This window comes from Pristis pectinata, chromosome 4 (genome assembly GCF_009764475.1).
Source record: "Pristis pectinata isolate sPriPec2 chromosome 4, sPriPec2.1.pri, whole genome shotgun sequence".
NCBI classification, from domain to species: Eukaryota; Metazoa; Chordata; class Chondrichthyes; order Rhinopristiformes; family Pristidae; genus Pristis; species Pristis pectinata.
Genome location: NC_067408.1, coordinates 68,142,380 through 68,157,754, shown reverse-complemented (window position 1 = coordinate 68,157,754; position 15,375 = coordinate 68,142,380). Strand labels below are relative to the sequence as shown.

At 41.1% G+C, this 15,375-nt stretch overlaps 1 protein-coding gene across 4 annotated transcripts in view; it reads left to right on the top strand.

The window, feature by feature from the left end:
• LOC127569850 (rho GTPase-activating protein 6-like) overlaps positions 1–15,375 on the top strand; it is a 439,093-nt gene that overhangs the window by 356,570 nt on the left and 67,148 nt on the right. For all 4 annotated transcript variants that reach the window (XM_052014827.1, XM_052014828.1, XM_052014830.1 and 1 more), the window contains exon 3: positions 10,909–10,980. In XM_052014827.1, coding sequence (XP_051870787.1) covers positions 10,909–10,980 — 72 coding nt within the window. The remainder of the gene's footprint in view (positions 1–10,908; positions 10,981–15,375) is intronic.

Here is a 15,375-nt window from a genome sequence, read left to right as displayed (position 1 = left end):
CATTTGAGAAGCTGAAAGCTACCATCCTATGCTCAAATCACCTGATTTTGAAAAACCATTTTCGTTAGCAGTAGGTGCTAGTGATGAAGCTGCAGGAGCTGTGTTGTTGCAGAAGGGTGACCATGATGATATTGACCATCCTGTAGCTTACTTTTCAAAGAAATTTAATGAGCATCAAAAGAATTATTCCACCATAGAGAAAGAATTACTGTCACTTGTTTTAGCTTTGCAGCATTTCGGTGTGTATGCTTGCACCGCTCAGAAACCATTGACTGTGTATACAGATCATGACCCATTGGTGTTTCTGAGCCGAGTGAAAAACAAGAACAGAAGGCTGTTAAACTGGAGTTTAATTTTGCAAGAGTTTGTTCTCATGATAACTCACATTAAAGGCAAAGATAACGTAATTGCTGATTGCCTTTCCCAATGTTAAATGGGAAAAATGTGTCTTTACTAATCTGATATTCTGTAATTGTGTAGAATGATAATTATTAACACATTACTAACCATATGCACGGTTAAAAATTTTGCTCTTGTACATCAAATTTTTTTTTAGGTGGGAGGTGTTACAGATTAAGTTACTATTGGTGAATGTCCCTTTAAAACATAGTGCAGTAGTGACTGTGTGTGGGGGTGGGGTGGGGGGGCATGATTATGACAACAGGAGATAAGGACGTGATGACGTTTTTGGAGCAGTCAGTCAGAGAGAGGGAGAGAGGCACCTGCCTGCTGGTCTCTGTATCGATGGATGAAAAACAATAACTGTCTGTCACTACAATCCACATATGGATTTTTGGAATAATCCAGTGGAGTCCACTTTGTCGTTAACCTGTAGAAGGAAACAGGTATTTGTGTGGACGGCCATGTCTCGAGTGCCTTTCGGGGTGGCAGATACTTCGGAACAAAGGAATGGAGATCATCAGTGATTGAGGTGTCGTATGAGTGGGACATTTGGATTTCATAATTACTCTCTATTTCCTCTCTACATATCCTGTTCAGTCAACGGTGGCTTTGCAGAAGCCTTTGCTCACATTTCACCTTATGGCTTGCTGAACTGAACTTTGTGAACACACACACACAGACAGACACAAAACACACACACACACACACACACACACACACACACACACACACACACACACACACACACACACACACACACACACACACACCGAGTTTAGTTTTTGGGGTTAATGTTTATACTGGTGGACTAAATGCAGAATCCACTGCTGCAGCCTTTTTATTTTTACCTCAAGTTAATTTCAAAATGTTAACTTTGGCTTGACCAGTTCCTAGACTTTCTTTTCCCCTGCCACTCTCTTCTAAAGTTTATGCTTATACAGTTGGCTCTGGAACTGGCTTTTTTAATCTATTGAAATATATTACTCATATATTAGTGATTGAGATACGATTCTTTATCTGTCTGACATTTCAGCTTTTGAGTTTATAGATTCTGAGATATTAAAGGAAAACAGAAAGAACTCTTTTAAACGAAAACTTTCCCAGCTCTGATTAAAAGTCATTGACATGGAATGTAACTCTTATTTCTGTTTCCATGGATGCTGCCTCATCTGCTCAGTGAGTCCAGTCGTTTCTGTTTTCATTTCAGATTTACAACATGAGTAATACTTTGCTTCTAACTCTGAGATGGGCCCATGGATATGTAATGTGCTAATGTATTGGTTAATTATTGTCACTTGTACCGAGGTACAGTGAAAAACTTGTCATGCATACTGATCGTACAGGTCGATTCATTACACAGTGCAGTTACAATGCAGTAATGTAGGAGTAGAATTAAATGTTAAAAAAGGAAATGAAGGAAAGAACTTGCATATGCCAAGCATTTTTCCAATCTAAGGACGTCTCGAATGTCTATGATCAATGAAGTATACTTGAGATGAAATGCAGCAGACCATTTGTGTGCAAGGTCCTGTAAACAGCAAAGGAATGATGATCAGATATGTTGTGGTAATCTTGCTTCGTCACTAAGATGGGCTCCCCTGAGAAACTGGGCAGGCTTCTGGTCGATATGCAGCTCCAAAGATGGCTTCTCCAATATTGCAGCACTTCCTTCGTTGTCCAGTGGGAGTATCGACCAAGATTAAGAGTGCGGCTGGAACCTAGAACTGTCGATTCAAGGGCAAGACAAACCTGGGAAATAAAAACTTTATTGAGCATGAGGAATGGGCAGGGTTTTGGGATTAAAGATTGGAATTGTCACAGCCAAAAAGAAAGTAGTACAGCAAATTCAGTGAACCTAACAGACCAAACTTTATTTTGTGTTCCTATGTGAGTGGTTAGCTCTAAGTGTGTGTGTTTTTTAATACCCACTTTGAAGCGATGTTCACTTTGCATCTGCTGGTACAATCGAACAAATCCAGATGAAAATGAATGTCAAAACTGCTGCAAATGCTTGAAGCCTAGCAGGGTTTGATTGTTGTCATAAGAAAAAAACTTACTTGACAAATCAGTATGTACGCTCTTACAACAGACTTGTTATATTCTTCCTGCTCATTGTGTTTTTTTTAAAAGCATAACTCTTTGTCTTTGAGAGAGGTGCTTGAACAAAGTTTTTCCAGTCAACTCAATGCACCTTTTCTTCTCTTGTGTCAAAGCCAATCGTGCAGGAATTCCTTTATTCTTAAAGCATAAATTTAAATACTGTAGAGTAGAATTTGAGGAATGCATGGTGCTTGAGAATGTTTCACTTTTGTTTTCCCTCTTCCCGTCTGCACCAGATCAAAGAGTATGCATTGCTTCACTCCCAAGACACAGTCAATTCTCTGTCTTAAACTCTCAGTAGGTGGTAAACAGAGTATTCCTAAGTAACTCACCAGCCTGAATTTTGCAGTCAGCTGCCCATGGAGATCTACTGCTCACTATGGTCACTGGATCTCTGCTTCTCCAAAGTAAGCTGCTGTTGGGCATAGTGATTCCTGACATACAGTAACTGTGGCATTGTCAGGCTGACTAAATGTTTAAATTAAAAATCTTGCACAGATAAATGGAAAACCACAATTTTCTGCTAATATAAACATTTCAGAATTTGAATTAAAGATTGGAACATATTGGTAAATGAACTTCATAAAAATTATGGGGCCTTAAAGTTGTATTGAGTTCGGTAAATGTTTCACTGCGCTAAGTGATGAAATTTGTGGGGAAAAGAAGCTAAGCGTAACTGGATGCTAGTGAGCCAATGGCACAGATCAGTGAGTTAAATGCTTGTCGTCATTGTGCATGATACATAGAGGTTGATGGACATGGTCACGTCAGTGGGCATGATTGGAAGCCAATGGCAAGGTCTAGCACACCGGAGCAGGCTTTAACCAGAGATTTGGGCCTGTTACCAAGTTATATAAAGGAGGCCTAACCCTGACTAGGCCGCAGCCAAGAAGTCTGAGAAAGACACCTTTGTCCAGGTAGGCTTGCCATTCTTTAATATTGATCACCATGCCTTCCCACCGGCATGCCAATGTCCTTGGGTTCCCTCCAGATGTCTCTCTCATGGTGACCTTACCTCCAGTTGTGAGGTGAGAGGGAAGAGGACAATTCTCCTTTCTCCCTCCTCCCGCAATCTTCTCTCTTTCTCCCCATGATCCCCCCCTCTCTCTCATACGTGATTTCCCCATTTCCCCCTCTTCTCTCTTCCCCTGCAGTCCTCCCCTTCCACCCCATCCTTTCCTGCCCCCTTGTCATCGTCTCCCATGCAATCCCAACCTGCTCTCAAATCTGCTTCCTCCACATTCTCCATAATCTATAGTCATGCGACCCTGTGGAAGATTCAATGTGTGGTGTTTGCAAGGCCTGTTCTACTGTGTACGTTGCCTCAGGCCTCATGGAATAAAATGTCACTGTTGGGTGGGGCCTCGTACAATATTGGTGCTTCCGTAGGCCTGGGTGTTTATTAGTGTTTCAAGATTAATTATATCTTTAAACGTTTATTTTCAAGCAGATTAATTGGACGTTACCTCATTGCAATTTGTGGGAGCTTGCTTCTGCTAGTTGGTTGTTGCAACCCCTGTGTTTCAAAAGTACTTCATTGGCACTGAGGAGATTTGTGACATTCTGAAAGGGTTGACCAAGTGTTACGTAAATAGAAAGCTTTCTTGCAGGAGTCCCAAAGTCACCCTCCATTACACAATGAATGGTCACAACGTCCACCATTGCAGTCTGGACTGGTATCGATTGGCACGTGTGTTCTGCCTGTTGCCAAAGTCTGAGGGCTTGCTATTGGCTATAGTGCTGATCCTGATTCACATAATAGAGTTATGTTGAAAGAGTTAATTTGTTAATGTGATTCAGGGCAGAAGGCTTGTACCAGCGCTACATCCTGCTGTGATTTAAAAGGGAACCCAGCCCTCTGTTAAAATGCTAGTAATTCAATACCAGCTAAATGCAATCCTGATGTTTCTGTCAACGTGCTCTGCTTTTTTCCAGAGTAATTCAACAGGGAATTGTAAATTTTTCATAAGTGTGGAGATTTGCATTCTTAAGCTTTACCAAAAAATGACTCATCAGCAAATAGTTTTCCAGTCCAGAAGGTTCACGTTAGTGAACTGAACCCGTTACTCCCCTTGTAAACCCTTTGTTGTGTGTTGTTGTCTGTTCCATGGGCCTAAGCAATCCCCGAATAACTTTCCCAAGTGGCTACACTTTGACTGTTGACTTCAGGATTGGTTTCCAGTTCGAAAAGTGTGAATACCACTGCTGAGTCTGGTAGTTTGTCTTGTGATGTCAGAAAATGTGCACGTAGGGACAAGCCCCCTGAAGGTATAACTGGCCAGCTTGAGACCAGATAACATCGCAGTTGAGGGAGGGAATTTGGGATCTTTCTGGTCAGCACAGCTTAGTGGGTTTATTGAGTAAATGAAAACCTATTGATATCTTAATTGCAGAAAACATTACCCATTTATTCTCTGAAGGGAATATGTGTTTTGTGTGTGTGTGCAGTTTATCAGCTGTGGCTCAGCTAGTGACACTCTTGTTTGCTTGTAGGTTCAAGTCCCACTTGGGTACCAAGATTCAGACCATGTCCTAAACCAAAGCCTTGTGTGATCTATCAGATGACTCCCGTGGTAATGTCAACATGACTCCCAAGTTATCCTGTGGTCTGGCACAGGGAACCAATCCAAAAAGGTTCAATTTACATTGAGATAAAAACAAGCTGTTGGTGGGGGTTCCCTGCTGCCCTTTCCCTCAGCAGCCAATTGGGAACTACCCTGATCTCCCCCAACCCAACTCATGAGCTCTTGATTCTACAACCTTCCTCGTGTTATTTCCCTGCCACCCATTGTGCTGTGACCAGAGCCAGATCTACTTGTTTCCTTCCATGCATTTCACTGTGGTGCTGGAGCCAGAAGAAAGGATGTTGAGCATATAAAGCTTGTAAGGTCAATTCTGTTGCGCGAGAAATTGTTCAGAATGGCAGACCCAGAGGAATATTTGATTTATTGACCCTCAGCACATCCCCAGTCGATCAGGCTTTTACAGATGCAGAAGAATTTCTAGAACATTCCATATTCCATGTATTTCCTTAAGAGCTAAGAAAGATTTCGGTCCATCAAATCTATGCTGACTTACAGCTCACAGAGCAATCCAATTCCCCATTCAATTTCCTATCACTATTCTTCCCACATTCCTATCAACAACCCCGTCTCATTTCAGTTAATCACCTACACACTAGGGGCAATTTACAGTGACCAATTGACCTTTTAACTTGCACGTTTTTTGGAATGTGGGAGGAAACTGGAATACTTGGGGTGGGTGGGGGAAACCACGTGGTCACTGAGAGAAGGTGCAAACTCCACACAGACAGCTGTGGAGGTCATTATTGAACTCAGATAGCTGGTGCTGTGAGGTGAAAGGTCTGCTAGCTGCACCACTGTGCCATCCATTTGTTCTGCTGTGCCAACATATTCTATTTGTGAAAGCTTGCTGTGCACAAATTGGCAGCTGCATTTCCCACATTAAAATAGGGGCCACACATCAGAAGCATTCTATTGTAAAGCACCTTGGGACATCCGGGGAATAAAAAAGGATGCTGTAAAATGTAGGTCTTGTTTGTTTAACAGATTTTGAGTTTAATCAAAAGAGAGTCCATAAAGTTATTCCTTATTTCTGTGGCTTGCAGTTCAGTAAAACCGATTCAAAATCTGCAGCTTCAGATTTATTATATGTGCAGTGAGAAAACCTTGTTTAAGATATTGAAAAGCTCTTTTCATAGCAACCTGGCTTACAGACCCTGAGCTAACATTAATCATTATATATTGTGATGAGATGAAGCTCCAAAATGGCAACTTTTAATTTAAAATTAGGATAGATTCATCTTCCAGCTGGACAGACACCCAATAACAGTTGACAAAGAATGATAAAGTATTTCATGGTGGTGCTGCCAATCTTTCATTGGTATCATAATATATTTTCCCATAATGACAGCCCTAGGTTCCAAAAGAGAGGCTTGTATTTACTTGACGCTTTTTGCAACCTTGGGATGTCCAAAAGCATGTTATAACAATGAACATTTGAAGTGCAGTATGGTTGTAATATATGAGGCATGGCAGCTAACTTTGCATAGCAAACTCCCACAAAACAACAATGTGATAATTTTTAGTGATGTTAATTGAGCAGTAGATCATAGCCAAGGTAGCAGGGATAACTTACCTGTTTTTCAGATAGTCATGAGATCTGTCGTGGCAACCAGTGGGTGTAGATATCGCCTCAGTTTAAGCTCTTGCCCAAAAGAAGCCAGCAATTAAAAGTCTAGTTGTTCATCTGACATAACATAAAGAGAATCCTTGTAACTCTCTAAATATTTGGTGTTTACAGTTGCAAAGGGTAGACCTATTGTTCTTTAGCAAGTTGTATAGGATTACAGACACTTGCAAGTAAGAAGCAGCTTTTCTACTTTTTCTAAGACTTAGTTCTGCTGCTTTGATGTGGAATGAAGTATTTACCACACTGTCTAGATAGAGCATGTGCAAATTCTTAAGTTTTGGTGCAGGCATTAATGTACTATGCACATGCACATGCCTACATGTGTGTCCTGCACCTAAATAGATGCTTTTGGTTGAATAATGACTTGTACTTGCGACTTGTAATTTAGTTCCTGCTTCGGTAAAGGTAGAACTTGTCTTGAACTGGGCAGTGTAATAGGTTATACAAATTTAGTGTATATCATGTTTGCGTAAGTAAGCTATTAACCAAGTAAGCTTGGAACAGAAAAATCTTTCAGCTTGTCAAGCCTCCCCAATGCACCTGTGGCTCTGTCATTCCTGGATCCACCCCTTTTAAAAAATTGATAATGAAACATTCAGATTTGCATTTTCTTTTCCTTCACGTTCTTCTCACTTAGTATTATATCTAACCATTTGCTAGCCCTTGAGGTTGAGTGGATAACATCTGCTTGTGTACTCTACCATGTAGTTTGTTCATTACTTGTGATGCAGAAAGAGGCCATTAGGCCCATTGGCTCCTTGTCAGCTCCTTGCAACGCAGTTTCATCAGCTCCATTCCCCTCATCTTATTTTCCCTGCAACCCTACAACTCATTCTTTCTCACTTACCCATAAAGTTCCCTTTGACTCATTTGCTTACATTAAAGGATTACTTGCTGTAGCCAATTAATCTGCCAGCACATCTTTTGGGATGTGAATTGAAACTGGAGCACCCAGCAGAAACCTACAAAGTCACAGGGAGAATGTGCAGACTCCACACAGACAGCATTGGACCAAACCAGGGCTGCTGGAGCCACTGTACCACTTTAGTACATGGGAAGAATCTGGGGGAATGATTGTTAAGTTATTTTCCTATTACCTTTTGTTTTAGAAGAAATATCTGCCCTGTCAGGGTGACACAGTGGTGCAGCTGCCTTATACTCCATAACCCAAAGGTATTCTGGTAGGTTATTTGGCCAGGGTAGTTGGTGAGTGGCAGGATAATCAGAGGGGAGTTGATGTGCATCTGAGAGAGAAGGAAGTGAGTGGAGAGTGGGATTGATTGGATTGTTCTGAGAGCCTGTATAGACTCGATGGCCTAAAGGTCTCCTATGTTGTAGGACATATAAAAATATGAGGTGCCATAAATGTTCCCAATGCACTATTTTGAGGGTGCTTTTCCTGGTGTACACACCCTCAACCAGCATAAAAATGATTGTTTGATCATCATAATAGTGGTTTGTAATTAGCTGCTGTGTCTTCCACATTACAAATATGATTACTTATAAGAAGTACCCAGATTGTAATGTGCTTTGGGATGCCCTGAGGCTGTGAAGGGTGATAAATAAATGAGGCTCTGTCTGTACTTTGAAAGCACTGCTTTTGCCTTGGTCTTATGCTTGACTGAGCAGTCATGTGAAAATTTTACAGAACTGGAGCCATCTTTTTACTCTTAATATACTTCAAATCATTACCATTACATCACTCTTCTTTTTAAGAAGAGAGATCACATTACTGTCTAGCTAAGAGTAAGGAAACCTACTGGTTTTAGCCAGTTTGCCATTTCTGTGATTTCAGTTCCACATTAATATAGTTAGTTCTTCATTGAAGTTAATTTTTGAAAGTAGGTGGGAAGTGTTGGATAAAATCAGAGGATATTTTGGTTGTTGTGATGCGATGAGTTGGATAAAAGCAATCAATAACAATTTCAAAAAAGGCTGTCACTGGCTGTATTTCCCAGAATTATTCTCTCCCTTTCCTTTGTTTAGTCCAGCAAATATTTTGGTAAGATAAATCGGTTGGGAATCATGAAGTGGGAAGCTTTTGCATGGTGATAAGTGACATGTTTATCTCTGAGGCTTCAAATAAATCTTAACACTATGCACAGTTCAGGCTTTCTGAAGTTCAGATCAAAGAATCAAAGAAATAAACAGCATAGGAGGAGGCCAGTTAACCATCATTGGTTCATTGGAACAATTATTCAAGTCACGCTGCACCCTTTCTCTTTTCCCAATGTGCTGCAAATGTACCCATTTCCTTTGGAAGTTACTATTGAATCTGTTTCTACCAGCCTTTAAGATGAATGCCAAAAATACACAACTTGCTGTGTAAAAATTGCTTCTCATTTTGTCCAGCTATAGCAACCATCAATTCCTTTTGCCAGTTGTCATGAACATGTGACCCCTAATTTTCCATCCTCTTTCCAGTAAAACATTTTCTTCTCATTTTCTCTGTCATAACCATTAAGTTTTGAGAACCTATTAAATCTCAATGTAACCTCCTCGGGTTTTACAGAGGCTGCTTCCATCCTCCATGCTCTCCACAATACTGAGTTTCTTGTTCATACTACTGTTCAAATAAATTCCCTCTGTACCATCTCCCTGACATTGATATCTTGGAGATATTTGATGATCTTCTTGCCTGTATTGTCATCTTTTAGCCATCAGTCATGGTTGGTTGTAAAGCTTCCTAGTATTTTGCATTCATAGGCTGCAAAGAAATGCTGGTGCCCTGGAGTAATCAACATCACTACAGAAGTGCAGTGGATCCCTGGATTTAAAAATAACACAAGAGACTGACCAGAGTAGATCGTAACTTGGACGAACTTTAAAAATAAAGAGATATTGCTAAGTCTAAGCAGGAGACCAACGGCAGTAATGATGAGCGACGTGTGAAGAGGAATATAGAACACTTGTGAAAAAAGGAGAAATTAAAATGATTACATCTGAATAATAAAATCAGATTTGATCAAACTCCTGAAATTTCTGGGACAAGTCTCTTGAGTGGAAAGAAAGATGGCTGGGGTGTTGATCCGGAGGAAGAGGCTCTGCAGCACTGCCCAGAGGCCAGAATGTATAATTGCAGCAGTCAGGTAGCCTTTCTTAGCACTGTAACACTGAAAAATCCTGCTTGATAGTATGTAGTTTAAAATTGAATTGTCAACTAGTGTAGACCCAGGAAGTCCCAGCTGTTACCAATCTGAGTAATCTAAAAGATGCCAGTATTTGGGCCGAGGGTGTTGCACTGGGAACTTGTGTTTTCCCCTGTGATGCAACAGATTGTGCTCCAAACATTTTATCAGGAAAAGGACCCCATTGGAGTTTACCTCTCCCACTCCTTCAATGCTCATCAGGTTTTGCTAGAGAATTGCATCTTTTCCCAGTCTCCTGTTGAATTTGCCCAGGAAGATTAGTTTGCCTTTTTCTGGGATGTGGACCAGAGTTTCTTCAAGGTCAGAGTAGATGTCCTTGGCACCATCCAACTCTTCCAGGGTTGGGACTTATGACCCTAACATGCTGGTTCCATAGTAGTAATTTGAAGGGTCATAAGGCATGTACCAGTTCGGCAGAGTGAATCACTGAGACACTAGACTCGTTTATTCTTGATGGAAAATTTTATGTTGAACTAGCCTTGTGTGTTAAATAGTTCCTGTGATTTTAACATGAATTTTACGAAGGGAGATTCAGGCTTTTGACTCGGCAACAATGAAAGAATGGCGATTAATGTCCATGATGGATGTTGTTTGTTAGAGAAGTGAGCTTGTTAGTGATTCTGCTCCTATATTTTTTTAACTTGGGAGCTAATGTTGAAGAAGCCTTAGTTGGTTACTAAGGTGCCTGTTGTGTACAGTATACATTGCAGCTGTGGTGCACCAGTGGGTAGAAGGAGTGAATTTTTAGTGGTAGTCAGCAGAAGGACTTCCTTGTTTCATTATCCTGAATACATTGCAAAACTAATACTGTAATACCATTACACTAATGTCGATGGATTTTGGAGCTAGAGAATGTTCTGTTAAAGTCATACGATGAGAGTGATTATGACAATACATGTAGTAAGGAAGACTCAAACATGCCCAGCACCGACCTAGATGTTCTGCTTTGCACCTTTTGAACAAATGCTTTCTGGAGTTTGGCTGCAAATTTCATGTTCATACTCTACTTCAATAAACATATTTATTTACTTTATTTGATTTACAGATGGACAAAAACGGAAGAAATCCCTGAGGCGGAAGTTGGACTCACTGGGCAAAGAAAAGAACAAGGACAAGGGTAAAAAATCCAATGCGTTTAAAAATGATTTAAATGAATCAGTCCCTTGAAACTTGGATGGTTCAAAGCTTGAATACTTGTCTTTGTTACTATCTCCATCTTAGAATTAAAAAAACAAATTCTAGGGCTAGGGCTTTTCCCTTTGGAGAGAAAGAGGATGAGAGGTGACTTGATAGAGGTGCACAAGCTGATAAGAGGCATTGATCGAGTGGACAGTCAGAGACTTTTTCCCAGGGCCAAAATGGCTAACACAAGGGGGCATAATTTTAAGGTGATTGGAGGAAGGTATAAGGGGGATGTCAGAGGTAAGTTTTCTACACAGAGGGTGGTGGGCGCGTGGAACATATTGCCAGCAGAGGTGGTGGGGGCAGATACATTAGGGACTTTTAAGAGACTCTTGGATAGCCACATGAATGATAGAAAAATGGAGGGATATGTGGGAGGGAAGGATTAGATAGATATTAGAGCAGGATAAAATGTAAGCACGACATCGTGGGCTGAAGGGCCTGTACTGTGCTGTAATGTTCTATGTTCTTCTAAATTCAATGTCCCACCCTTGAACTCCAGCAGAAATGTAAAAGCAATCATCCATATATTCTGTGGTTAGCTTCTGCTTTGTAAGTTAAACAATGGCTTTGATTAAAACTAAATTAAATTTAAAGTTTCCTAAGAGACTATCAGAGTGAAGAAAATTGATGATGCATAAGTGGTCAGAATTGATGGGGTGGAGAGATGTTGGAAGGCTTTAGTGCTGAAGAAGGCTGCAGAGATAAGGAGGGACCAGTAGGAGAGTTTGAAGGTGGAGAAGTGAATTTTTACAATGCATGTATTGTGTAACATAGTGTCACCTGAATTCTGAAACTTATCTGGAAGGGGAGGATACAGATTCAAAGAAGGTGCAGAGAATCAATCCAATAAATAAGAGTATTCCAGGAGGTAGGGATATAGTGCCGGAATGTCAGCAAAAAGTGTCATGTTATCATCAGTGGTGTGGATGCTCTGTGTAAAGGTATATTGCTACCAGATCATTGGGTGAAGTGAGCACATGGAATTTGAAAATAGGAGAAGGATCTTGAAACTAGATGTTATGGGATAAGGTGAGGATGTATCAGTCAATGAAGTTTGGGCTGATGGGAGAAAGTGATTTAGCACAGACTCATTCTGAATGAGGAGATCACCTTGGAGTGACCAGTGCATAAAGGAAATATAATTATTGGGTGCAGTACTTGATGAATATTGAATGAGAAAATTATTGGTCCTGTGCATCATCTGTTAAGTGTTGACATGTTTGCATCATAAGTCTGGAGAGTAAAACAGCCTGCCAGACAATTAATGTGACAAGTTTCACAGAAGGTTGCATAATACCAGGCCTTTGAGATTTGTCATGCATTACCAGAAACTTGATAATCTCAGTCCGTCCTCAATGAGCACTCTTCAAATTGGTGATATGAAGAACTGACTTTTTTTTAACTTGAGTGATTCTACTTGAGAACTGTGCGGTTTGCACCTTCACTCTCATTTTCCTCTGAATAAACATAAGCTTGTGTAGTTTGTTGACTTAAAATTCATGATATTCTCTTGTCCCCAATTTACACACATGAGTTTAACCACACTTGGCTGCACAGTCTCTAATTTAATGCACTGAAGATGGGATGATGGTGCTGGGGTTGTGGGATGAGTTAGGTAAAGGCCTTTTCAAGACCTTATATATTCCAAAGGCAGTAACTCACTTTTTTTGTCTATTGGTCATGATGAGGAGATTTAATGATAGCGTAAACTCGAGGAACATCGTCTCACATTTCATCTAGGTGTATTGTAGTCCTCAGGACTTAACACTATTTCAACAATTTTGGATAACCAGCCTTTCCTGGCTGTGTCGGAACCGGTCAGTTCTGATATAAGACAGATAATTAACTCAATTAACCTGCAATATTAACAATTTATTTCTCTCAAGATGCTGCCTGATCTGCTGAGTATTTCCAACATTATCTTTTATTTCAGATTTCCAGTAGCTGCAGTGTTCTGTATATCACAGTTCCAGCATGTTTCTTTTCTCTCTCTGCTGGTCTCATTCATCTTCCTCCTACTGTGATTAACAATCATTCACTTCTCTTAGATGGCATTTGTGCCACCTAAATAACCTGGTCCCCACCCTATCACTGATATTCTCTCAGTTCTCTTCACCCCGTCTCCTCTATACAGTTGTTTTCTTATTTTTCCTTGTGTTTGAAATGTTCTCTTTCTCTCTCCACAGATGTTGACTGGTCTGCTGTGTATTCCTAGAGTAATGCATTTTTATTTCTGATTTTCCAGAAATTCGCAGTTTTATTGTCTTTTAATTAGGGCAGGCATGGTAGTGTAGCGGTTAGCATAACGGTGTACAGCGCCAAAGACCCGGGTTCAATTCTGGCCACTGTAAGGAGTTTGTACGTTCTCCCCATGTCTGCGTGGGTTTCCTCCGGGTGCTCCGGTTTCGTCCCACATTCCAAAGACGTATGGGTTAGGAAGTTGTGGGCATGCTATGTTGGCGCCGGAAGCACGGCGACACTTGTGGGCTGCCCCCAGAACATTCCACACGAGATGTATTTCACTGTGTTTCGATGTACATGTGACTAATAAAGATCTGATCTAATCTGATCTGAGAGAGATGACATTATAATTTAATTTTGTTAGATATGTAGCCACAGAAGGTGAGTGGTGTTAAGGTACAGATCAGCCGTGATCTAACTGAATAGCAGAATATATTCAAGGAAAGTTAATGCTCACTTCTTTTTTTTGTGCAGGTATCCGATTTTTTTCTTTCCCTGTCATCCCTTCAGCAGAGGAAGGTCTGTGTTATAATTGTTTTCTCAGAGCATTCCATCTTTCTTTCAGAAACTAACAAATAGGGATGTTGTCTGCTCCCGAGGACTTGGTTTTTAATTGGCATGTGGCTTTTTTCACTTCCTGTTGGTTAGGGTGACAGCAAGGCTGGACTGGATAGGTTGGAGTCAACGTTGCTCATGGTTGAGGAGATCTACAAAGTACTCCTTGCAGATGGTGCTGACTTCTTCTCTGTTTCGATAGGTTCTTGTCTGATTTTATCTGTCAGTGGCGCCATGATATTTGGGCCATAGATGACTTTGATAGCACTGAAGACAGCACTGCCCTGTCATGGTCATCAGTGATTTACAGGACCTTCTGAGCTCACTTTACTAACCATTCATTCTTTAGGTCATGGATTTTCTTTTGGACCTCAACCTTCAGGTGCCTGTAGAGTTATTCCTTGTTACTTTACAGCATGCTGGAGCTTCCAATCCATGAATGCTTTGTGTTTGTAGGTAATTAGCTCCTAGGTCTCCTGGTCACTCGTCAAACCAGTGTTCATGTCTTCTGGTAGATAAGCCGTATCTCTTCGCCTGTGCATTTTACAGTGGACTTCAGGGCTACTGTGGTTTTTGTTGATTGGGGGTTGTCAGGTTGTCTGTGAGGTACTGTCTGAGAAGAACAATCTGTGAGATGTTCAACACTAATTTACTGGTAGTGAAATTTCTGTTGCTGCCATCGTACGAGGGCCAGGCTTTTGGGGAAAGCAAGTTCTTGTCATGGTGTGGGTGATGCAGACATCCCTGTGGTCTCTTGCTTGGACAATAATGTAATCTAATGTGCCAGTGCCTGTAACATGGGTGTTACCATAATGGCCTTGACTTGAAAATGAAACAGGATTTTGATTAAAGCAAGACCATGCTTCACTCACATTGTTAGGGACAGGTCTTTGTTGGAGTTAGCTTTCGCCACTCTCACCTTCAGAACCAAAGCCTTCCAGACGGTTGCATCCTGTCAGACCCTGACATTGAAATTGCCCAGGAGGATCAGTCTGCTTCCTTCTGAAATGTGAACCAGGGTTTTGTTTTTCCAAGGTTGGAGCAGAATTTTTCCTTGGCCTCATCTGTAGCTCTAGGGTTGAGGCAAATGCATTGATCACAGTAGTGTGCTGGTTCAGCATTAGGCTGAACTGAAGGGTGATGAGAATTTCTTTCATCCCATAGGGGAGTCACTGAACTACCAAACCAGCTCATTATTGACAGCAAAGCGAATCCCATGAACATGGTGGTTTTCCCCAGTTTGCCCTTCCAGAAGAAGATGTATCCAGAGTATAGTTTGCTGAGTTGGTCATTTCCTCCCCACTCTGTTTCAATCATGGTTGCATTATCAGTGTCAAGGCATCTGAGTTCCCAAGGTATAGTAGCAGATTGCCACTTAGGTCTGCTGCTGCTCTGGAGCTGTCCGTGAGGAATGATGTTCCAGGATTGTTTTGAGAAGTGGAAGTCGATAGTGTGTGATGTCTTGACACAGTAGCAGGAAGTTCTGAGATGACTGGAGGCCAGGCAGGTGCATATCCTTACCCAGTGATGC